The 24,590-nt window shown below is 40.1% G+C and overlaps 2 protein-coding genes across 3 annotated transcripts; one reads left to right on the top strand and one right to left on the bottom strand.

Annotated features, from left to right (window-relative positions):
- The first annotated feature begins 361 nt into the window (after positions 1 to 361).
- lcp1 (lymphocyte cytosolic protein 1 (L-plastin)) lies at positions 362 to 17,595 on the top strand. Of its 2 annotated transcripts, none has more exons than XM_053328032.1 (16): positions 362 to 521; positions 5,627 to 5,726; positions 6,424 to 6,572; positions 6,744 to 6,867; positions 7,765 to 7,897; positions 9,490 to 9,571; positions 9,678 to 9,843; positions 10,048 to 10,190; positions 10,598 to 10,693; positions 11,725 to 11,920; positions 13,268 to 13,346; positions 13,550 to 13,664; positions 13,745 to 13,878; positions 15,296 to 15,416; positions 16,344 to 16,468; positions 17,053 to 17,595. In XM_053328032.1, the coding sequence occupies exons 2-16, from the start codon at positions 5,660 to 5,662 to the stop codon at positions 17,183 to 17,185; spliced, it is 1,863 nt and encodes a 620-aa protein (XP_053184007.1). In that variant the 5' UTR covers positions 362 to 521; positions 5,627 to 5,659; the 3' UTR covers positions 17,186 to 17,595. The 2 variants fall into 2 exon arrangements, with proteins under 2 accessions (XP_053184007.1, XP_053184008.1); XM_053328033.1 differs by having other exon boundaries at positions 363 to 503.
- Positions 17,596 to 17,793: 198 nt separating this feature from the next.
- On the bottom strand, positions 17,794 to 23,626 carry cnot11 (CCR4-NOT transcription complex, subunit 11). Its single transcript, XM_053328068.1, has 7 exons — positions 22,970 to 23,626; positions 22,374 to 22,538; positions 21,943 to 22,095; positions 20,267 to 20,469; positions 19,496 to 19,698; positions 19,037 to 19,133; positions 17,794 to 18,532 (listed from the first exon to the last, which is right to left on the bottom strand). The coding sequence occupies exons 1-7, from the start codon at positions 23,286 to 23,288 to the stop codon at positions 18,335 to 18,337; spliced, it is 1,338 nt and encodes a 445-aa protein (XP_053184043.1). The 5' UTR covers positions 23,289 to 23,626; the 3' UTR covers positions 17,794 to 18,334.
- Between the last annotated feature and the right edge of the window lie 964 nt (positions 23,627 to 24,590).

The raw sequence follows: 24,590 nt of genomic DNA, 5'->3' as shown, positions 1-24,590 counted from the left end.
GGAAACCACTATTTTATTCATGTAAAACAAAAGCACAGAGTAAATAATTAAACACTTCATCTGAAATGACACCTCCACTTAATCATATTAGTTCAGTGTGTATGGATAAAGTGATTTTTGTTCCTGTTATCACTTATGGATAGGTGTCACTCTGTTGTGACACCTACATCTCTCATGACTGTCCTGATGACCCCTCTTAAACAATAAAACACATCACCAAAGTCCCTCAAACCTGGCATGGGGGTCACCTTAACTAGCAGCCAGCATTTATTGCCTTATAAAGACATAAGGCACTTCATTTCTGTTTCTGAAGTGTGGTGTGTCACCACTTCCTTCTAGATTTGAATATGCACTGTTGCTGTTTTTCTGGGCCGACTCAGTGTGCTGCCTGTCGAGCAGTGAGCAGCAACCACACGGACAAAGCGACGAAGTGACGGGCGAAACAGCGAGACGACAGATAATTGTCCAAGCTCAGAGATCACCAGGTTCACCAGGCTCACCAGGTTGACATCACCTCACAGGTAAAGAAAGATGAGATCGGGTGGCTTCTGTTCTACATGTGTGTTAGCTGAAGTCATCACTATGAGCTGAGACTTTGAGAGCTCACTTTGATTTATTTTTCTGTGTGTTTAGTGTGAAAGAGGACAGAGTATATAACTGTTGTGCTCTCAAGTTGATGCACATATTATTGCAGTGTACCTTTGCTTCATCCAAACCCTGACCTTTGTTCACACCAGGCCAGATGTGCTGCTCTACTCAGGAATCATCATAAAACAACAGAAACAACGTCATACACTTTAAACCTTCCTCGATTACATTGCATAACTTGTTGCTTGCTTGACATAAATCATTTTTAGACTTGTATGATTGAAAATGCAAGCGAACATTTGAGGCCTTTAGAGAGGAAGAAGAAGTTAAACCACTGCTGAAAAGGAAGTGTGGTTTTGTAACTGCAAAGAAATTCCTCTAATGCCACAACGGTGAACAGAACTCATCAGAATAAATGAAACATGAGCTGATCATGTTTCATTTATATGTAATATTTTATGTAGTGTTATAAAGAAGGATCAGCTGTTGTGGATATAGTTATATGGTTATAGAGGATGTGATTGATACACGTGTATGAGGCACACAGAGGAGGATGAGCACATGCAAATACTTGGCTGTGCTGAAAGGCCGTGCTGCTCTGCAACAATGCTGCTATATTATCTGTTATAAGTTGCTTCATGAAGTTCAAATGACTGCAGACTGTGCAAGTGCTTTACCTTCAGTCACAGATTCAGGAATAGAGAAGTTTAGCCTCGACCAGTGGTGGAAAGTAACTAAATACATTTGACCTGGTACTCATTCTTAAAGTAGGTACAGTTTCATACTTCTGCTATGTTCTAGTGTTCTCATTTTCTGCTAAACTATACTTTTATTCCTATACATACCAGAAGGAAATATTATACTCTTCACTCCACCTTTATCTGACAGTTAATAGTTACTATACAGATTCCTACTTGTAATCATATTAGAAAATATGATGCGTTGTTATAGAAAACTAGCTATAATACAAGCATAAAGAAACAGATAGATAGATTGTTGGACTTCATCACTAATGGCGCTTTCACACCACTAGTTTGATTATTTGGTCCGCACCAGGCAGTAAAATAGTTACTATGTAGCATACAGACTGTGGTGTGGTCCGCGTTCAACCTGCAAACCAATCAAGATTGTTCCGGTTCACGTTCCCTCATCTTCCGGTAGAAGCACCAGAGGTCGGCATTTGGTGCACAGCACATCCGAGTGTGATTGATGTTTTCACACCAACGAAAACCAACCGAACTAACAGCTTTTGGTCTGAATGGACTGTTTATGGACTGAATGGACTGTGTGCACCAACTGCTGCTCAATTTAATTGTGACATATCAAACAATGTTGTCCCATCCTGCTGAACATACAATAATAGTAATAATAATGAAATAATGCCTATTGTTAAAGAAGATTGCAAAAGAAGAGGAAATTTAGTTTGATGTCATGGACAAAAAAAGAGAAGTAGATATGTGGAACAGAAGCTCAGTGTCATCTAACACCTTAAAGGGGACCCATTATGTTTTTCCATATTTTTACCATCCACATGTTAGATGTTCATGTTAAATGTGGCTAAAGTATTGAATAATGAGGTAAAGGTATGGCTTTATATGGTTATGTGCTCCACACATTGTTTTGAGGGTAGTAAGTAAGTAAGTATAAAACAATGTAGTTGCCCTGCTGGAGGTGTGCTGATCAGCTCTTCATCAAACATCATCATCACTGTGGCTGTTCCTGTGTGTACTATTCCTCCCTGCATTATTTCTAACTGACCTGCTCAACAAAGAGCTCCAAATATCTTCATATTTTGTTGTTTCAACTGGTTTGATGCTAATGAAGCGCTGCTAATCCAATGAGGAATGTTAAGTAGGTACTATAGTAATGGAAAAGGTTGTTCCTGGTACCAAACCAAGTCGAGCCATGTCGAGCCGAGTAGTGCTAGAACTGTATAATGGAAAAGTACCATTACTCTCATTATTTAGTCATTTAAAAACTTTTAATATGAAGCAGTAAGGAAGGAAATGTTACATTTGCATCAGCAGTAACTTAACACAACTCTAGACTCATCAGGAGGGAGATCTGAAAGAGACACTGCCTGTTAGAGACAGAGGCTGAACTGAGGGGCTGCTCATACACCCCAAGTGTAAGAAGGAGCGCTTCCGCAGGTCTTTCATTCCCACTGCAGTCACACTGTACCATACTGCACTTTAAGGTCCTTTTTTAGTTTATAATTATTTTATTGTTGTTGTATACATTAACATTGTTTTTCTCATATCACTATCTTTTTGAGCTGCTGTAGCAATGCATTTCCCCACTGTGGGCTCAATAAAAAGTCTTCTCTTATCTTAAGGGCCAGTAGAAGACAAATAAGGAGCTGTTTCAACTGTCATGCACAACCACCTGTAGTGGAGTCTCAGAATAAAGTACAGTATAGGAAATGCGTATGATAGGTTCCTGTTAAATGTCAGACTGCAGTTATTAGTCACATTAGCTAATGAGAAGTAAATGTGACAGATCATTCAGAGCTCTATTTTACCTTTAGCACTACCACAACAGAGTTTCATTTCTGCTTCTGAGCCGTTGGCTGCTGTTCACTGGACAGAGCAAAGCCGCTGGACTTCACGTTTCACTTCAGCTATTTTCCACTAAATTTAGACTTCAGAGCTGTGAACACAAATATGCCTTTTAAACTTCTTTATTCATCTCTAATCTATGCACACACACTCTTTGATATATATTCAAGGTTTTTTCATTATCAACCTATTGTTATGCCCCAATCCTCTCTTTTTTGCATGCATACTGCAACTTAAGTGTATCCTAAATCAAACTTTAGGATTGTAAGATCCTCAATGCATGTTTTTTTTTACATGAATATTAAAGATTCACAGAGTTTTTAAAAAAATAAGGGATTCTCTTCCCCAGAATGCTTTGCATGGGCACACATTCTGACATGTGCAAATTATACACATGCACAATACAATACAATAATACAAAACAATAATATAATAAAGATAAATAATATCATGAAAATGAATAGCTCGTGCTGACAGAACTGATTCAGGGAGATTCAAAGGAAGTCTATCAGCATGCTGTCTACAGTTCAGTCTGAAAGAATTAAGAACATTTCATTTTTAGTCAGATCTGAATCTGTAACATTTTATCAATACATACCAAGTAACTATTTGATGTAACTACTAAGTGTAGCCTGTGCTATGTACAAACAGGAAACACTGAACCTCTGATAAATCAACTCCTTCATCCTCTCTGCCTCCATCATGTGCTGCACAAAGATTCACACATGACTGTATTTGCAAAGTGGAAACAGCTGCAGAGGCTGTAAAAGAGCAAACTGACATGCTGCAACATAAATGTGTTTGCATTTGATTGCAGGTTGCACCATTTACTATTGAGGTTAGTTTACCTTAGCATGTTAATTCAATTATGTTATTTCTTCCTAGTACGGCATTCACACACATCTCAATAAAACATATAGGTAGGAATTATACAATATATACAAATATTAAGCTAACTAGTTGCAGTCAGTGGAAGCAGCTGGCTTTGCTTGTGGATTTTCTAAATTCAATTAATGTTCATGGACCTGAGCAACTGTTTTTTTTAGTTCATTGAATGTGTGTCTGCTGCCATGGATGTGTGTACCAAAGTTTGTGCCAATCCATCCAGTAGATGTTGAGATACATCACAGCATAAGTGAAAACTGTTGGTGGTGCTAGAGGAAAAGTCAGGTATCATCCAAGGATTCATCCTGTGTGGAACATGAGTTAAATAGTTGAAGAGATATTTCAGTGGTGGATGGACAAACAGAACATATCGCCAGGCTGTTGTTGCACATTAGTGGTACATAATTGTAATTAACAGACACTGTAATGCAGTCTAATCACCACTAACTAAAACCTCAAGCTTTACATACAGCAGGTGGGATTAGTGGTAAGGTCTATGTCTTCTCAAACATCAGGGTATTTTTCCTTCAGCAGTACAGGAAGTTAAACTAGTCACGTTAGAGCTAGAAGTAACACTTTGTTTGTGGTTAAAGCGTCCTCTGTCAGCGGAACATGCAATCTTTCTTAACGTTTCCTCCTTGATGTTGTGCAGGCCTGCTCACATTTAACTCTGCCAAAAAAAGGATATATAGACACACACACACACACACACACACACACACACACACACACACACACACACACACACACATACTCAGAGTGAATCATTACAGACTAAACTAAAATATCCTGCTTGCGTGTGTGTGTGTGTGTGTGTGTGTGTGTGTGTGTGTGTGTGTGTGTGTGTGTGTGTGTGTGTGTGTGTGTGTGTGTGTGTGTCAAGTGACCTGCTTCTCAGAACTGCTTCACTCTTCTTCAGAGAAAATAATGCCTGAATTAGCCTCATAATTCAGTACTGGTCAGCCTGCAGCATACTGCAAGACTGGAGATGCTGAAAGCTGCAGAATAGCAGATGGTTTGTAATTAAATCTTGTAAAGACATCCATGGTCTCCAGATGAGTCATAATGACTTCAGTGATCAACTGACTTTTCCGTTTCCTGTCATTTGAAAAAGAGGCTAACCTCAGTGTGCTTTAACCTGGTTAAATAAAGGTTAAAGTATATCATAAATAACTGCTATGGATTGTTACCCTCAAGACGAAATGTAATCACTTTGTTGATCCTTTGACTTTTCATCTAGTGAAAGCATCCACTCAGAATTGGATTCATCCAATACTGTGGTTTAGCAGTGTTAACATGCTAAACTCAGATGTTAACAGGTTTTTCACTCTGATCATTCTTTGACTTAATTTAAAAAGTAGAGAACAGATGACATGTCAGATCTTACTCCACAGCTATAACAAAGAAACACTTCTCTATCAGGCAGTAAAAGCAGGAAGTCGTGGGCTGGCAGAAGTGAGAACTGTCAGCGGTTTGCATCACAGTACAAAATCAGAAGATACCATCTGTGAAGTTCCTCATTTTCTCTACAAGAACTGGCCAGTGCTGTCAGGCTTAGGATTTTAATTTAAGGATACTGTTTTTGTCTGTGGCAGTTTCAGGTCCCACTGCTGATTCCGGTTCCTGACATGGCTGCCACAACGCCAATCTCTGTGGAGGAGCTGGAGGAACTAAGAGAAGCTTTCGCTAAGATTGGTAAGACAACAAGAAAGCAGTGTCACCATCATTTCCTACAGTGTATTTAATTCAGGAAGAAGGAGAGAAGGACTGGTGAGGGAGCTGAAAGTGTCCAGTTGTAACTTTACTGATCTCGTCTTTTATAACACCTTTTAACATGTGACATTTTCTCCTCTTAGCATATATAAATACTCCATATGACAGTATTTCTGATTATAGTCTAAATGCACTGGTATAAAAACCCTGAGTGAGAGCGTTACCTCTCTACTCAACTGTATAAATGACCTATATATATCAATAATAGAAAAAAGTTGTCTTAAAGTCTGTGTAAAGTAAGAATAAATATGTGTTCTGAGTTTGACATACCACAGGAAAGTGTGTTGTTAACCACCCTGCCAAATTTGAATGATTAAAAAAATCACCAAATATATGAAATTATTCACTTTACACGGTCTTTAAACCACTCATATTGTGCATGCCACTTAAGATCAGATGTGTTCACAGTACTGCTTCTTCATTGTCACTCAGTGCGCATGTGTGTGGGTTATGACCAGATCAACCACAGACTGAAGGCTAAAATTACCCCATCACTATCAAGAATAATTTCTAACGCTTATAATGTGTCATACGGAGGTGTCTGGTGTGAAAAAAGTAAGACAGTTCTACTTTCTCTTCTCTGTGTGTGATCTCTGACTCTCCACTCTTTTTCTTCCAGATGTGGACAACAATGGCTTCATCAGTAAAGACGAGCTCAATGAGCTGTTCAAGGCCGCCAACCTAGCCCTGCCGGGGTACAGGATCAGAGAGCTCGTCCAGGAGTTTACCAAGAACAGCGACCAGCTCACCTTTGACGAGTTTACTCATGTGAGTTCACAGATCGAAGCTCACGCAGTCAAATGTACAGTGTGAACCAGTACATAACCTGCAACATATTTTATGTCTTTTTAATCTAAAGCAAAGACAAAATGTTCTCTTCTCTGAACTGAAATTGACTGAAATCATTTACTTTCTTAATTTCTCCGTGTCCACCTTCAGATCGTCCATGGCCTGAAGAGCACTGAGGTAGCAAAGACTTTCAGGAAAGCCATCAATAAGAAGGAGGGACTCTGTAATGTGGCAGGAACCTCAGAGCAGTCCGGTACTCAGCACTCCTACTCAGGTCAGTAACACACGCACACACACACACACACACACACACACACACACACACACACGATTAATATGTATGCCATTACATTTGGCCATGTTTGTATTAGATTAGAAAACAAATGATACTATGTTACATTAGAGGCAAACTAGAAGAGGTGAGTTTTGATTGCCATTAGCATTAATACCATATTACACAACTATCATATCACACCAGAGTATTTTAGACCTGTGAAGTAGTGAATTTAGTAATAAAGTACAAAGACAGCAGTGAAAAACCAGAAAATGTACACAAATCAATAGAAAATATGGATATTAATGTAATAATAGACTTTTTTTGGGAATGTTGACATTCCTGGTGAGAGTTAAAAACAAACTTTTTTTCACTTTTGTCTGTACAATAAATATGAAGCTACACTCAGCAACTGGTTAGCTTAGCTTAGCATTGCAGCAGCAACGATTAGTCGGTTAGTCAATCAATAAGAAATGTATTAGTGATGTGACAGTTGTTCATAAACATAAGGGTATAATGTAATAAAAGAGTACATTATTAAGCCACAATTTGGCTTCAATGAATTAAACACTTTTTAAAAACGATTTTGAGTGAAATTTATTTTTGACTCAAAGTTAATGAAACAAAACTGAAGAGAGAAAATACACACAGTTACTCCATGTGACGATAGTGAGGATGTTTAATTGTTGCTCTTTAATAAAATACTGTAATATCAGAGAAACGGCAGATGTGAATAGTATTTCTGTGTTTGAATTTAAGGGAGTGAGAATCAAACAAACAGTTGGATTAGAGAAAGAAAATCATTCCATCTGTATTCAAGTCCAACATTCACTAATTCACTAAACTCAGGGTTTTGTAAGAGGATTTTTGGTCATGTGGAATTTCTTCTGCCTGCAGAGGAGGAGAAGGTGGCCTTTGTGAACTGGATCAATAAAGCTCTGGAGAAGGATGCAGACTGTAAACATGTTCTGCCCATGGATCCCAACACCAATGACCTGTTCACTGGGATGGGAGATGGCATCGTTCTCTGGTACTCTCTACTTTTACTCATACTGTCTTATCTTGTGACAGCATTCTACATTTACTAATCTACAGAAATCATTTGCTCTTTTACAATCTTACTATCTACCACTGTCATGTGTGTACAGCTGAGATTACCTGGCAGTATCAGCTGTGCCATACACACATAACAGTGGTCTCAATCCTCTCATCTAAATCATAGGGAGAAAAAAGCATACATGCGTTTTTCCCATCAGACTATTCCTTTAACAGATAGTTTGAAACAGTTTCTACTACTTGTCTTAAAGAGTTTGTGTTTCAAAACTACCAGACTCAGAAAGAGAGGTCCAGTTCTCAGCCAGGCTTCACATTTCCAGTCTTTATGCTAAGCTAAGCTAAGCTAACTGGCTGCTGGCTGTAGATCCATACATTACTCACACATGTGATATCAATGATCTCTCCTGACTCTCAGAAACAAAGTGAATAAAAAGATTTCCCAAGTAGTGTTTAGCTATTAAAGTATTCCAGGCTGCAAAGCTCTCCAGTCTCACACAATGACTGTGAGACACACGCATTTCACGCAGTTCACACGCTCACACGCCACACCAGACATTTCTCACAGACGTCACGTGATAGATTCCACCACAAACAATGATTATATAATATACAGAACAGTGAGGTGTATGCACATTTCTCTGCCGAGTTCCCAGCTGTGTTAGCGACGTACCAGCCAATCAGAAAATAGTATTTCTTGTTGCTAGGTAAATTCAGATTTTTTTCCCCCACTGCAAGCAAGTTCTCACAGACAAGTGTGTGTACCGCTCTACTTACCCACACAGCCCACAGCTGTTATAATATAACCTCTGTCATCAAGGCATCAGTATCTGCCACAAACACACACAGACCATCTAGTAGTGTTTGAGCACTGTGTGTGTAACTCTGTTCAGGATCAAATCTGTAAAAACACCTAACCCTAACCCTTAGTTTGTACTTTTACTATTTCAACCTCTTGTGTGCAGCTGATACACGTTTGACCCATATTTATTAAATAACATTGACATTAACATGACATTCTTCACATTTAATACAATTCATGTGTTTTCTCCAAAAAACTGAGGAATAAACTCTCTCTGCTCTCTGAAAGCTTCATTAAGGATTAATCTTACTGTTTGTCTGTGACTGATAATGAGGTATTCATGAGTTTGTTGTGCAGAAATTTGTTAGAGCCTAATTATGCAGGGATACTGTGAAGAGTCTGAATCTGAACAGTGTGTGAGGGTTAAGAGACTCATTTAGGGCCAAATATCTTTTTCTTATTGATCCATTTGGGATCAATATCATAAAACAATTAATTGTATTTAGCTGAATTTGTCTTTTATTGGATTAACCCAATAAACCCAATTAATTAATCATTTTCATTATATGTGTGTCAATTATGAACAGTATGTAGAATTGAACTGGTTTTTAAGTAAAAGAAATAATTGGGAGGACTGGATGCTGCGGCCAAAACGCACAGAATTTTTTTGATTCACTCCGGTCTTAACAGATGTAATCTCACTCCAAACTTTTCATGAAACTTGAGAGCCCTGTCCATTTGGATTTCATTTTTCTTTTTTTTTCTAGTAAGATGATCAACCTCTCTGTCCCTGACACCATCGATGAGAGAACCATCAACAAGAAAAAGCTCACACCCTTCACCATCCAGGTGAGACAGGAAGTGTCCTGATTGTGAGCAGCATCAGTCTTGTTTTCAGTGTGCTTATATATGTGACTGATGCTTACATCCTGTGTTGTGCTGTTGGGTCTAACAGGAGAATCTGAACCTGGCTCTGAACTCTGCGTCAGCCATTGGTTGCCATGTGGTGAATATTGGAGCTGAGGACCTGAAGGAGGGCAGGCAGCACCTGGTCCTGGGTCTGCTGTGGCAGGTCATCAAGATCGGACTGTTCGCTGACATTGAGCTCAGCAGGAATGAAGGTGTGTGTGTGTGTGTGTGTGTGTGTGTCTGTGTGTGTTTTCATATTGGTTCCATTGTGAATCAATCATATTTAAAATCAACAAGGTGTTGTCTCATTATTCACAGAGTATTAGAAACACCCATCAGTGATGACTTTAGAGCTTTGATCAGTGTTTTTGGACAGGAGGTTCAGTGTGTCATGCTGCTTTTATAAATATTTGCAGCTCTGATCGCACTGCTGCGTGATGGAGAGAGTCTGGAGGATCTGATGAAACTTTCCCCAGAGGAGCTGCTTCTGCGCTGGGCCAACTATCACCTGGAGCAGGCTGGAGCTCCCAAAGTCAACAACTTCAGCTCTGACATCAAGGTGATCACACACACACACACACACACACACACACACACACACTGCATGCAGCGTTCTGTCTATGCTATATTTTACAAACTATAAAAAATGTGGAAGCTTTAAAATATCTTTTTTTTAACATTTAACATTCTTGGTACATGCATCTATCTGTCTTCCCATTTCATTTTTTGTAAAGAATACTATTTATAATTATTATGATCGATTCAGAGTTAAGTCTCTATCTTCTAGTTATTGATAAAAAAACAAACATTGTCTGATTAAAGTCAATTCTAGATCTAATTGAAATTCATTGATTGGTTGTTACTTATGAATGAACTGAATTGTATATAAAATCATGGCAGGTCACTTTCAGTTCAGGCTTCATTATATCTTGTGTTAAATCGCAAAACTGTGTGTGGTTTTTCCAGGACTCCAAAGCCTACTACAACCTCCTGGAGCAGGTGGCACCCAAAGGTGATGAGGAGGGAATCCCCCCCATCGCCATCGACATGTCAGGAATCAGAGTAAGAGAGTGAAATCATGTGGAGTGGTGTATGAAGTTCAGTTTCTCCCTCTCTCTCTCTCTCTCTCTCTCTCTCTCTCTCCTCTCTCTCTCTCTCTCTCTCTCTCTCTCTCTCTCTCTCTCTCTCTCTCTCTCTCTCTCTCTCTCTCTCTCTCTCTCACTCAATCATGAATCTATATTGCCAAAGCAAAACAGAAGATTATTAACATTGATATATAAAAAAATATACATGAACAAATATCAACAAAAATATTAAATACAATATAGTAAAAGGTCTTTTTTTTTTAAAGAAAAGAAATCTCTGTCTCTTTCTTATATCTTGCACGATAGCTGATAAATGAATTCAGAGGCTGTGTTGTATGTTGTTGATGCAAATTTGTGATAATTGGCTAGAAATGCAGTTAACTTTACCTGTCTCTTATTTGGAGACTGTAACTGTAAGTATATGAGTATGAATTGTATAGATATAGTATAATTTAAAAAAAAAAAGAGTTTAGATCACCAATATTACAAACTTACTGTAAATATAATAAAGTTAAAGAATCAGAGCGAAAAGGACGTTTAACAAAAAGGTTCAGTGATTATGTAATTGATGAATGTATTAATACTGCTGTTAAACAGTGTCAGGTTTACTGTGCTCAGTGTTGTGTGTTAGTGTGAGAAAGCTGTCTCTGTTAGCAGCTCACATTCTTTCATGTTCCAGCTCTTCTCGTTATCTCATCACTTTTTAAGCTCATCATTCCCTGTGCAGGCTTAGCAGCAGTTGTTGTTAAAAGACAAGCTAATTATGTACAAAAAACACATTTTCCACCTTAAAGGTCTCATTATTTGAGTACACCTCATTTTAAACTGGTCAACATGGCAGTGTAGTGTAGATTACAGGCTCACATTCTCACATTGACTCACAGAGAAGTGAAGTGTCTTGTAAATATTAAAGGGCAGGATGTAAGTCACAGTAAGTCATCTTTCTGAAGTGGTAACATCCAGTTCAAGCCAACATTAACAGAATGTCTCGTCCCTCTCTCTCTGCAGGAGAAGGATGACCTGAAGAGGGCAGAGTGCATGCTGGACCAGGCTGAGCGGCTCGGATGCAGACAGTTCGTCATGCCCACTGATGTCATCCGTGGAAATCCTAAACTCAACTTGGCTTTTGTTGCCAATCTTTTCAATAAGTATCCAGCTCTGAAGAAACCAGAGAACCAGGACATCGACTGGAGCTCCATTGAAGGTGAATGAAAGCTTCTAAAAGTGTCTTTTGTCTACACTAATATATCATTCAGATATGAACAAATACCGCAGCATGAACAGATCAAAATCAGCAAAATGTCAAGATTTTTATACCAGGTTTAAATGAGGTACAGATGTATTTATTATCACTTCCAGCTGGTATTAACATGGTACTGCACCTGTATCCAGATACCTTATCTGGATAAAGGAAACACATGCTAATGCAAAGTGTAAATGCATGCAGAACTGGTCCAAGCCCACCAGCCCTGTCTAGATCATTTGCATATTGAGATCGACTACAGATACAATCAAGATAACTAAAGCAATTATTAATACCAGGTGTACATGCAAAGAGCCATGGGTCAGATGTGATTATACAGATAATGTATCCAGATACAGATATACATGTCTCACAGTCATGGGATTCAGACTTTGCCTGAGTATAAACAAATAACGACAAAAACCAGAGCTCCATATTCAGACATTCAACAAAGTTAATCCTCGATAACTTTTCATCAGTTTTCCTCAGAAGCTGTGATCTGATATTAAAGACTGGTATCAGACAGGAAGTTAGTTACTTAAAACCAGCCGTAGAACTTCACACACCCTTTTTTGTATTTTCCTGCTGTTAAAATGTTTTGTTCTATTTCCACTGAGAATGTTAACAGTTACACAGCTTTATTTAGACTAGGGCCAGACCAATACTGGAGTTTTGGGGGAGATGCTGATAACAATATTAGGTAGTAAAACAAAAAATGTAGTTATAATTTGTGACAAAGATATGTAATGCAGGCATATTTTCCAGTTGAGGAATATCAGTAGTGATATCAGTAAACAGAGTAAACTCCACTGGGAATGTAGTCATTATCAATAACTTTTAATAAAATACAACAAAAACTTGTGTGTATCAAACTTGAATTAAGAAAAAGAATCAAATCTATATATGTACATATACATACACACATATATGTAATGCTCACTTAAGAATTCTTAAAAAATATGGACACATTTAAGATAACATATACACCAACACTGATATATCTGTGAAAGGTCAATATCAGCTGATAATATCTGTGGACCAATATATCTGTCAGGCTCTTATTTAGACTCAGTTAAGACTTTTTTTTTGATGGAATTACAAATTATGTTTTATTATTTGATTAATTTGTAAAATGTAATTAGATATATTTTGATGGTAGTCTATAACATTTCCAACTACTTCCTGTGTACTACCCACTCATTTCGTGTCTCAATCCAATCACAGATACTATTACACATTACACACTTCAGTACTTCAGTATGTCCGCCTGTGTTTCTGACCAGTACACCCACTGATGTTTTCCTCCAGGTGAAACCAGGGAAGAGCGTACCTTCAGGAACTGGATGAACTCACTGGGGGTCAACCCTCGTGTCAACCACCTCTATGCGTAAGGGAGCTCACCAATCTCCTTCTTTACACTATATATTTATCTGTCAAACCATTCTTTTAAATGTTGTAGGATTATTGTGTAGTGTACATCACATGACTTTACATGTTAATAACTGATAAGGCAGTAAGAAAAGCTACATCATCAGTATATTGTATGTGTGTGTGTATGTGTGTGTGTGTGTGTGTGTGTGTGCGTTACAGAGACATTGACGACGCCCTGGTGATCTTCCAGCTGTACGAAAAGATCAAGGTGCCAGTTGACTGGGATAGAGTCAACAAGCCTCCCTACTCTAAACTGGGCAGCAACATGAAGAAGGTAGGACAGCTAAAGAAAGTTCAAGTCAGTCACAAAAACAAGTAATGTCAAATATAAAACCTTTGTTCTGTCTTTTCCAGCTGGAGAACTGTAACTATGCAGTGGAGTTGGGCAAGAAGGAGGCTAAATTCTCTCTGGTTGGCATCGCGGGTCAGGACCTGAACGCAGGGAATCGAACCCTCACGCTCGCTCTGCTCTGGCAGCTCATGAGGAGGTAACAATAAATCATTCACAACTTTTATTACCTTTCATTGACATTCTATCCCTTTGCATCAGTCTCCAACACAGACCTCCAACCTCCAACTCCATTGAAACACCTAAGTGTGTATCTCTGTAAACTGATCCATAGTTCCAAATGCTTGTTGTGTTCTGAAGACTCTACCTCCAATGGTGCTTAGAAACTATACTGAGGAGAGGCTGATAGTGAGGTTGTGTATTTAGCTCTGTTACATATCAGAGACAGAGACATGGATTATCCTGCAAGGACTGATTGGAGAAGGTTTTATTGATGTTTCAGGACTTTGGGGTCCTCTAATTGGAAGATTGGCAGTTTGATTCCTGCCTCCTCCAGTCCACATTTTGATGAGTCCTTGGGCAAGACACTAATACCAAACTGCTCCCGATTGCAGTGCCAACGGTGTATGAATGTGTGTGAATATTTAGATTCCTCCTGATGAGCAGGTTGGCACCATGTGTGGTAGCTCCTGTCATCAGTGTATGAATGTATGTGAATGGTTGAATGTGACATGTAGTGTAAAAGTGCTTTGATTGGTCAAAAAGACTAGAAAAGTGTTATATAAGTACAGTCCATTTAGCATTCACGAGGATCAAGTATTCACTGCTGAAAAGAGTGTTGTGTCTCTATGATATACTGTTGGAACTCGTAATGATGGGGAAGCCATATTTAGGGGAGTGAATTTAGTCTCATCACAGTAGCACCAGTGTTGTAACTGGTAATAATGGTCTCACTAAGAGAACACTAACATTGTAGGGATTTAGTAATCACTACAAATAATGAACTCACTGCTGAACACCAAAATGTAAGAAGTAGCTCTGCTAAGGAGGGACTACTATAAAGTTGGTGATACAACCATACATGTAAGAGTAGAAAGGAATGACTAAATAATGATTCATTATTAACAAGAAATGAAAGAATAATCACTTCTAATGATTAATATGGGATTAATATGCACCACCGGGAAAACCGGAACAATAACTGGGGGGGTTGTTTACAGGTAACCCACATCAGGCTTTGACTCTCCCTGCTAGGCCGGACCTTTGTCTTTGAGCAGACAAAAGGGAAGCCATGTGCTTTGGTTCACTAAAGCACCACTATATTCAGGCCCCCAACAATACCATGGATGGTTAGAGTCACATAGAAGCATATCAAGAAAAAGAAAATGTATTTCCCACTGCCCCTGAGAATTCAAATATTCCAGCTGGTGGAGTGTGTGTGTCAGTGGGCATCACTATGTTTCAATGATCCAAAATGGCTGAGAACCACTGAATTGTATAACTGTACTTCTGGACAGTAGCCATTGATTGTAGAAATACTGAGGTCGTGACACACACACACACACACACACACACACACACACACATACAGCACTGACTGCTGTGTGTTCCTGCAGGTACACCCTGAACATCCTGGAGGACCTAGGTGACGGGCAGAAAGTGATTGATGACACCATCGTGTCCTGGGTCAATGGGACGCTCACACAAGCAGGCAAACCCACCATCTCCAGCTTTAAGGTAACACAAACATATTTCAAGCTTTCTGAAGGATGACACTTCCAGTCTAGAGTTGAGTTTATTTATGTTTGAAGGATTAAGTTACCCAGAAATGATGTAAGGTGCTGCCAGTAAACTGACCACTGCTAGTCAGGCTTGGTGTTCATGTGTCAAACCACAACACTGAACAATGTGAGTAACTGTCAGGTAGCTAATGATTCCTGTATATTACATCACATATTCTGCTTCAAATCAACACTATTATTTTATACTGTATTTACACAACAATGTTTAACATTGATACATTTGTTCAATTTAAAAACAGAATTACACTAAGGTATTTATTTATTGACATTGAGGGAAGTTAACTAATTATTTTCCAACAATCCTACTGAAATATTACATTGTGTTTAGTTTGTGTAATTTGAGGTTTACTAAGTTCAACCTTTGACAGCAAGGAATAGTTTGACATTTTGGTTGTTCTGTCCAAAGGTGAAAGTAAAAAAAAACTTCCTGAAGTGTAAATAAAACAATTAGTCATTAAAAGAGTTTTTTGTGTAGCTTCATATTTATCATACACACATCAGAGTGGAATCAAACTTATCATCTAAGCAAGAAAGTGAATAAGTGAATCTCCCAAAATTCTCCCTGATTCTGTGTAGGAGGCATTTGGTTTTCACACCATAACTTTATTTGTACAAATAAAGAGGATGTACAGTGTCAGAGTTTCCATAACGCTCTGCTGCAGATACACATTTTGCCAAATTTAGAATGTATTTATGGACATGAAGACAGTTCTCAGACTGTACAGTATATCAGTGATCCTCAGACTTGAAACCAGTATTGACAGTAAAAAGCATCCACTGAAGTATCAGAGCTGTACTGTGTCGATGGAGGTTCAGTGTATATTCTACTCTTTTTTATGTGTGTGTGTGTGTGTGTGTGTAGGATGGGTCCATCAGCACCAGTATGCCGGTCCTGGACCTGATTGATGCCATCCAGCCTGGATCAATCCGGTACGACCTGCTGAAGACAGAAGACCTGACTGAAGAGGAGAAACTCAACAATGCAAAGTATGAACAGATTGAGTTTTTTTTTTTTTAACCTCAACTTTGTCGGCTTTTAAACTTTACATCCACAGAAACTGTAATGGTGTCAGAGTTTCAGTCCAAAGCTCCTGAAATGAGATAATGTGTCCTTACAGCATACATACCTTCAGCCTATCAGAGAGCCCCTCACACTGATAAAGAAGCACTTTTAGCTAAGACAATTAAAACCACTATTCTATAAAGATGGCTGAGGGTTAGGGTTACCCGGCCTTATCCTAAACCATCTCCACTGAACATTCTCCAGTGGCAGAAAAGTGAAGCTAATTATCCTCAATCACTGGAATATCTCAAAATAGTATCTGTTGTGTACCTCCTATGGTCACCTTTAAATGCTGAATGACCTGCTGGCTCTGTGCACATGTTCAAACTCTTCACATACTTACACACGCATTTGACACATTTAAGTACTGGTTAAAAAAACAACATAAAATCTTTCAGAAACTGTAGCAGTACATGTCTACATGCTGACATGTCATTGTGGTTTGGTGTATATTGACCAGTTTGTTCTTTTCATGGTTACATGCTAACTGTCATCATTGTATTGTTAGGTATGCCATCTCCATGGCGAGGAAGATCGGCGCCCGGGTGTACGCGCTGCCTGAAGATCTGGTGGAGGTCAAACCCAAGATGGTGATGACAGTGTTTGCCTGCCTCATGGCACGTGGCATGAAGAGAGCATAAAGATCATAATGACCTCATCAACTCGAGGACAAAAGTTGAGGAAATGATAAAAAAGAAAAAAAGGTTTTAGGCTTATGCAGAGGCTCAACTGTGTATTTGAACAGGACAGTTGGTCTTCATTTTGCAAGGTAAAGGGAAAAATAACTTCAGGTACCTATGTGAAGATTTACTACAGTGGTTTCATGTCACTAAGTGTAATTCTTCTTCTTTTACGACAGTCTGGAGAAAAAAATGAGACTATGAAAGAATCATGAGTTTTTGATGTATGTCTTTAACATGTTTTAAATCAATCATTTGATATATATTCTAGAAGGTGTACAGGAATTCACTGCTCACAGTATCCAGTATCAATCAGAAACGTTACATCTGATGTATAACAAATAAACAGATTTTTTTATCAAAGACTGTGATTGTTTGGTATTTTACTGTTTAGAGACACTGCCCTGTAATGCCTCATACTGGTATCATTTACAGTGATGGCTGGACATTTTAAGAAACCTCTCTCTGTTACTTAGATAAGATTGATACTGCCAATGTTCTGATCTGTCAGAAAGTGAAGAAGCATATTTCCTAAAAGGTAGACTTCAACAACACAAGCACCTGTTACTCAGTATCATCAGGGTTCTCTGAGGATGTGTCAATGCTGAGCTGCATTCACAGTCACTAGGCAGGAGCATCTACATGAAAGATGTGACATGAAGCAGTGTTTGTTACATACAGCAGACGGACAAAATAATGAAAGCACAAACAACCTGAAAGATTCCATTTAACAATCTGTTTAATGAAAGAAAACTTGCAAGCTTCCATTTCCAAAGTTGAGAGAGTGCATTGGTAAAAAAATGAAATCCTGAATTGTGTTGTCTTTTTTAATTTTATTTCAAGAAAATAGAGAGGGGACATGGTGACAGTTCAGAAGCAGGACTGGACTGCAGAGCCTGAAGAAAACTTCACTACATATTTACAATATTAACTGTCATTTGAGCCAGATGCATCAGTTTTGGCTCCTCTGCTGTACAAAGACATAGAGAATGTTTCTGGTAAACTGAATCACAAGCCTTCGGCATGTTTTAAAGTTAGTAAGGGAGGTTGGCATTATTTTAGCAACTCGGGCCACTTCTACAGTCTGTGCAGTGTCTCTGTGAGGGCTCATTATTTGGCTGGTTTGGCCTCGGTGGGGTTTTCTCCGGTGTCCAGGGTCTTGAGGAGACGGAAGAGGCCGGCTGCCTCACGGATGCGGCTGAACTCGATGCAGAAGGCCTGAACCTCGATGAAGAGGTCCTGCACATTAATGATTTTGTTCCGGATCAACGACTGGAGGAAGACGCAGACCAGACGCACCAGACGATTCTGGGGGAAAATAAACACGCAGGAGAAACATGATTAAAGAGAAACAAGACAAATGTGATAAGTAATGTAGTAGTGATCAGTAAACAGTGATGTCATCAGTCAGTTTGCTGTATGTTAGGCATGTCCAAACTATTCTATAAAAAGGCCACTGTGTCTGTAGGTTTTTGTTGATCCACCAATCAAACTATGGACTGAAATCAACTGATGGGTCAAGCCCGGTGTGCTGCTGCTTGGTTAGAATGAAAACCTGCAGTCCTGTGAACGTGTTATGGAATAGTTTGGACATTCCTGCTGTATGTGAAGCTCTTCAACAAGCTGCTGCAAATATTTAACCGTATCATGATGTCACTGTGTCTATTTTATATGCAGACTAAATGGAGCTAGACATATAATAATAAAATATTTTCAGTTGTCTGGTTTAGTCTGTGCTGAGGCTTTTCTAGAAGAAACAAAAAGCCCTCGTAACTTGTCCCAAAAGTAAAAATGTTGGACTGTTGTCTGTACCTGCATGTATTTGTCTTTGATTTGCTCACAGGTGGAGATACAGTTGGATATGTAGAGGTGGATGAACTCTGGAGGCAAATCCACAGCTGTGGTCAACCTGAGTGATGAAGAGCATGATGACAAGTGAGTGATGAAGAAAATGACAAACACTTCATACAATCAACTTCTATTAATACCTATATAAACAGAAAGATACCAAGTTACTATATTGTGTCATTTCAAGTTATTAGTTCCTCTTTGGATGAACATAGTTATGTTTCTTTGTTCATTCATTGGAATTGAAAGGACTGTGACTGTGACTCTTCGTAACTACACACACACATCTGTAGTATCATATCTGAAGTTGTACTGATACCTGTGACTAAAAAGAACATTTAAATAAAATCAAAAAATTAAGTTGATCACCCCCCCACCCCCTCCAAAGAACTTCAGACCTCATAGTTGCAGCAGCACCCTCACCTGTTGACGACCTCCATGGAGTGCAGTGACATGTCCATGTTAACCAGCACAGAGAAATACTCTGTGATCTGGCTGCTCTGCATCAGCTTCAGCAGCATCTCGATGGCCACCAGAGGGTTGTTCTCTACCAGGTCAGGCAGCTTGGCTGGGGACAGACCGATGTGATAAACCAGCTTTGGGTCCTTCTCCAGCTCAGCCAGCAGCTGTGTGTGTGGGGGGGGGGGGAGAGGGAGAGAGGGAGAGAGGGAGAGAGAGAGAGAGAGAGAGAGACTGTATGTTCTATAGAGTGATCTTCAGATTATACTGTTTTTTAGTATGCAGGAAATGAACATACTATAAGCAGGAAATGATACAACACGTGCACTATACAAAACATGTGACCAGTTAAAGCTGGTTTTCCTGTTTCACTATGATCCACTATGACTGTTCATTATGTCCAGCAAAAGTATCATTCTTGGTACTAAGCACATTAAATGTTTTGAAGGCACTTTGGTCCATTTTCCAGCGTGAAGACACTGGAGACTCAAAATCTGCTTACAATGAATGTGTTTGATCCTCTGGGAACTATGAATGTCTGGACCAAACACAGTAATCCATCCAATAGTTGTTGACTCTGACAGACCTATAGACTGACATTTACATCCTCACACCTCAAAATATTACAAATGATTCTGACACTTTGGGCCACTTGTAGCACCTTTTATGTTGCAACATCATTGCTTTAGACTGAAGTGAAATACACTGCTGTGAAAACATGTGACTGTTTATTACCTGTGACTGCTGCTGGGCAGACAGTGGGCTCTTGAAGGCTTTGGACATGATGCGTTTGATCTCCACGCCGGTGCTGTTCTTCACACACATGGAGCGGTCCCACTGGATGCTGTGATCCGGCTCGGTGGGGTTCAGCCATGCCAGCTCGTCCTCACACACGTGCAGAGGAGGTGGCGGCCGGATGAATTCAGGGCGGAAGTGACCTGAGGGGGCAGGAATGTGGACAGGTTGTTGGAATGTACCTTTAGGTGCTTTGGAGTAACTGATTTATTCTGGCTGCAGATTGTAGGTCTAGTCTACAGGCAATGGCAACATCTGCACCAGCTGTGAAGGCATCCTAATATTCACAGAGTCAACACCATGTTTCAGGATGTGAACAGCAAGATTCTAATCACTGGACATCATGACCGAAAAGTAAGATATTAAAGAATGAAAGCTGAAAAACTAGTCCACACATTTGTTACTTCTAGACTGGACTACTGTAATTCATTATTATCAGGCTGTCCTAACAAGTCTCTAAAGACTCTCCAGCTGGTCCAGAATGCAGCTGCTCGTGTTCTGACAAAAACTAGAAAGAGAGATCATATTACTCCTATCTTGGCTTCACTGCATTGGCTTCCTGTAAAATCTAGAATAGAATCCTCTCAATGGTCAGGCTTCATCATATCTTAAAGAGCTTACAGTACCTTATGAACCTACTAGAACACTGTGCTCCCAGCATGCAGGTCTACTTGTGGTTCCTAGTATCTCTAAAAGTAGAACAGGAGGCAGAGCCTTCAGCTATCAGGCTCCTCTCCTGTGGAACCATCTTCCAGATTTGGTCCGGGGGGCAGACACCCTCTCTACGTTTAAGAGTAGGCTTAAAACTTTCCTTTTTGATAAAGCTTATAGTTAGGACCAGCCAAGCTTGTCCTGGACCAGCTCCTAGTTTATGCTGCTATAGGCTTAGACTGCTGGGGGACTCCCATGATGCACTGCTCCTCTCTCCCTATCCATCCAACTATATCCATTAACATTCATGTTCTATTAATGCATTCAATAACCTAAAATTCTTTCCTGGAGTTGTCGGTGCTTTCTCATCTCACAGGTAATCTGGGCCTGTAGACGTCCGGATGGACCTTCTAACTTCAATATTGACTTTCAATGTCTCTCTCTCTCTCTTCAATTCAATCACTTATTGTTTATTATTTTACACACACACACACACACACACACACACACACACACACACACACACACACACACACACACACACACACACACCTTTTCTTTTCATTTATTTTCTGTTTTTCATTCTATAGATGTACTTTGTAATTCTTTATAACTGATATTTTTTGTTTTGTTTCATTATATCTTTATGCTTTGGCAACACAGTCTTTGTGACAGACATGCCAATAAAGCTGATTTGAATTGAATTGAATTGAATTGAGAGAGAGAGAGAGAGAGAGCGAGTGTGAGAGTGTGAGAGTGAGAGAGTGAGAGAGTGTGAGAGAGAGAGAGAGGGTTTCTACAGTGGATGTAAACATGGCTGTCTGATTTCTGTCAGTAACTTGATCTCTTGATGTGTGCTGCTCTAACATCCTAATGATAATAGTAGAATCATTTTATATTACAGAACAAAAATAAGTAACTTTTTTGGTTTTCTTCAAAAATAAAACATCAGCATCATCACTTACTCTCCAGTGGAGGGCGGGGGCCTGTGACCAGAGACTCTATAATCTGATTGGCCACTGAGCTGTCGAATCCTGAGTTAGACGAGTCTGGATCTGGGTCGTTCAGGATGCTGGGGAAGCTGGCCTTGCTCTGAGTGGGCAGCTCTGACTGACGCTCTGCACAGCAAACATACAAAACATCTAGCTTTTAATGCAATGTTTCAAATCCATCATGTTGAGTGGATTGTTTCAGTTCAGTTTATACTTTTTGTGCACACTTGCTCATTACAATGCTTCTGTGCGACTCTTCATGTATATTTTTATATTGACAGTAAGTAAGACAGAACATAAAGTAAACACTGTCAGCTACAACTGATGTTGCCCTTGAAAGTGAGTGTCATTTTAAAGCAGTACAACTTTACACTCGATAATTGACGGTTGGTGTATAGTGTTACCTGCCAAAGCTAGCTGCAGCCCACTGATGTCTATGGACTGGGGCATGTTGCCGACATCCATGCAGGACACCTGTCTGGGTGTCTTCTTGAAGAGATCCCTGGGTGGAGCCAACATCAGCTGGGACAGGAAGAACTTCTCTGGCTGGGTGATGGGAGGCAGGAAACCTGGAAACATCATATGTATATTTAAACAAGCAGGACATAATGAGAACTGAGAGATGTTTGATAACATGAAGTTGATCCAAGTTCCAACACTCTCAGTGTGAGACAGCTTCAACAAAAACTGAATATTGTAATAGGAAGGACTTATTGCCGGATGCTTGTATTAGACTGCATTAGATGTAGGAAAGCTGATCAACTGTAGATATATTTAAATACATAGCTGGTATAGTATACACTATATATTGAGTTTTGACTATTTATGAGATTATGATAAATACATGAAAGTCTCCCATAAGGTGTCCTTTCCTTAATGAAATCTGTGTTGGACACACAGAGCTCATTGTTGTGTTGAGCTTATAATATTCAACATTGAGTCAAAAACAACTTTTTACTCTAATCATGCTAGGACCCCCACAACACACACACAGACCTACCGGAGAGCACCTTCTCCTGCTCCTCCCCGGCAGGTGAGGGGTTCAGCAGGTGGGCGAACACGGCTGCGAACGGGTTAGCGGCCAACGGCTCGGTACGGTACATCTCCCAGAGCAGGTAGAGGGCAGTGAGCCGCTGTGAGGAGCTGGGCAACAGGTCTGGCTGCTGGAGGAGCATTACCAGCACCGAGCCCACCTTGAAGTGCTCCGCTTTCCCAAAGTAGTGATGGAAGTGGGTGGAGAGGCTCTCGAAGGTGTTGGTGCAAGCCTCCTCCGATATGATGCTCAGCAGGTTGGACAGTTCTTTAGGAGCGAGGGTCATGGTCTCCTCTCCTGGAATAGCTCAGCTCTTTATAACTATACGGTGTAAACTGGTGTGTGTAGAAGAGTTTGGAAAAGCTGCGTCCTGAAGTCATCACACGAGCTCCTACTGCTGGAGCTACGTTAGCAACGAGTTAGCTTAGCTTAGCAGCGCTAACTGACAAAAACCGGCAAAATCATGGCGAAAACTACAGTCCTCAGTCAAATTCCGTACTGAACATTTCAGTGACTACATAACAGTCTGTTAAACACAGCTAGCGTCAACAAATCCACATATTCAAGTCTCTAGAATTACCAGTACTGTTAACACAGCTCCACTGCTTTCACTTAGCCGTTTAAATTTTGACTTGACCCCTACACAGAGCAGTGCATTGTGGGTCGTGTAGTTTGAAACTCTGGGGTTTTACTTCCGAATCACACTCTAGTCTTTAAAACATCCCGTTGATACTTATCAGTGATGTGTGGTCTGAAGGCCTGCTTTATTTCACTGTAGTTCAATCATGTCCCGCTATAAACACACTGAAACACACTGAACTGAGAGAAACAGAGAAGAAGAAGATAACTAACGGGGCAAGTCATTACCCATAAGCCCTTGTGATTTCATTTCCTTCCGTATTTTGTTCAAACAAACGTAAAAAAAAAGGAGGCAGGAGGGTCATCACGTACGTACAGACATGTATACATATAGCCTACTATACACATATACACACATGTGTATATATATATATATATATATATATATATATATATACACACACACATATAACACACACACACACACACACACACACATATATATACATATATAGACATATATACATTTACACATATATACATACACATCCCCTCCCTGAGCTACTACCTTACCGTGGTGGAGGGGTTTGCGTGTCCCAATGACCCCAGGGGCACCCATGACACCCATGGGGCCCGGCCGGGCACAGCCCGAAAAAGGGACATGGGACCCCTCTCCCACAGACCCACCACTAGTGAGAGGGGCCAAAGGGGTCGGGTGCATAGTGAGCTGGGCGGCAGCCGAAGGCGGGGACCTTGGCGGTCCGATCCTCGGCTGCAGAAGCTAGCTCTAGGGATGTGGAACGTCACTTCTCTGGTGGGGAAGGAGCCTGAGCTGGTGCGTGAGGTTGAGAAGTTCCGGCTAGATATAGTCGGCCTCACCTCGACGCACAGCAAGGGCTGTGGAACCAGTCTCCTCGAGAGGGGTTGGACTCTCGTCCACTCTGGTGTTGCCACTGGTGTCAGGCGCCGGGCTGGGGTGGCAATACTTATTGCCCCCCGGCTTGGTGCC

Source organism: Scomber japonicus, chromosome 11 (assembly GCF_027409825.1).
Source record: "Scomber japonicus isolate fScoJap1 chromosome 11, fScoJap1.pri, whole genome shotgun sequence".
Taxonomy (NCBI): Eukaryota; Metazoa; Chordata; class Actinopteri; order Scombriformes; family Scombridae; genus Scomber; species Scomber japonicus.
Note: the sequence above shows the minus strand (reverse complement) of the source record. Positions and strands in the feature narration are given on the sequence as shown.

What these genes read in the sequence shown, in the direction of transcription:
- lcp1 (XM_053328032.1), top strand. Translation starts at nt 5,660, where the DNA reads ATGGCTGCCACAACGCCAATCTCTGTGGAGGAGCTGGAGGAACTAAGA. An exon ending in TGGGCAGCAACATGAAGAAG is followed by an intron (nt 13,665 to 13,744) that starts GTAGGACAGCTA and finishes TGTCTTTTCCAG; the next exon opens with CTGGAGAACTGTAACTATGC. An exon ending in CTCTGGCAGCTCATGAGGAG is followed by an intron (nt 13,879 to 15,295) that starts GTAACAATAAAT and finishes GTGTTCCTGCAG; the next exon opens with GTACACCCTGAACATCCTGG.
- cnot11 (XM_053328068.1), bottom strand. Translation starts at nt 23,288, where the DNA reads ATGACCCTCGCTCCTAAAGAACTGTCCAACCTGCTGAGCATCATATCG. An exon ending in CTGCCCAGCAGCAGTCACAG is followed by an intron (nt 19,699 to 20,266) that starts GTAATAAACAGT and finishes CCACACACACAG; the next exon opens with CTGCTGGCTGAGCTGGAGAA. An exon ending in TCAAAGACAAATACATGCAG is followed by an intron (nt 18,533 to 19,036) that starts GTACAGACAACA and finishes ATTTTCCCCCAG; the next exon opens with AATCGTCTGGTGCGTCTGGT.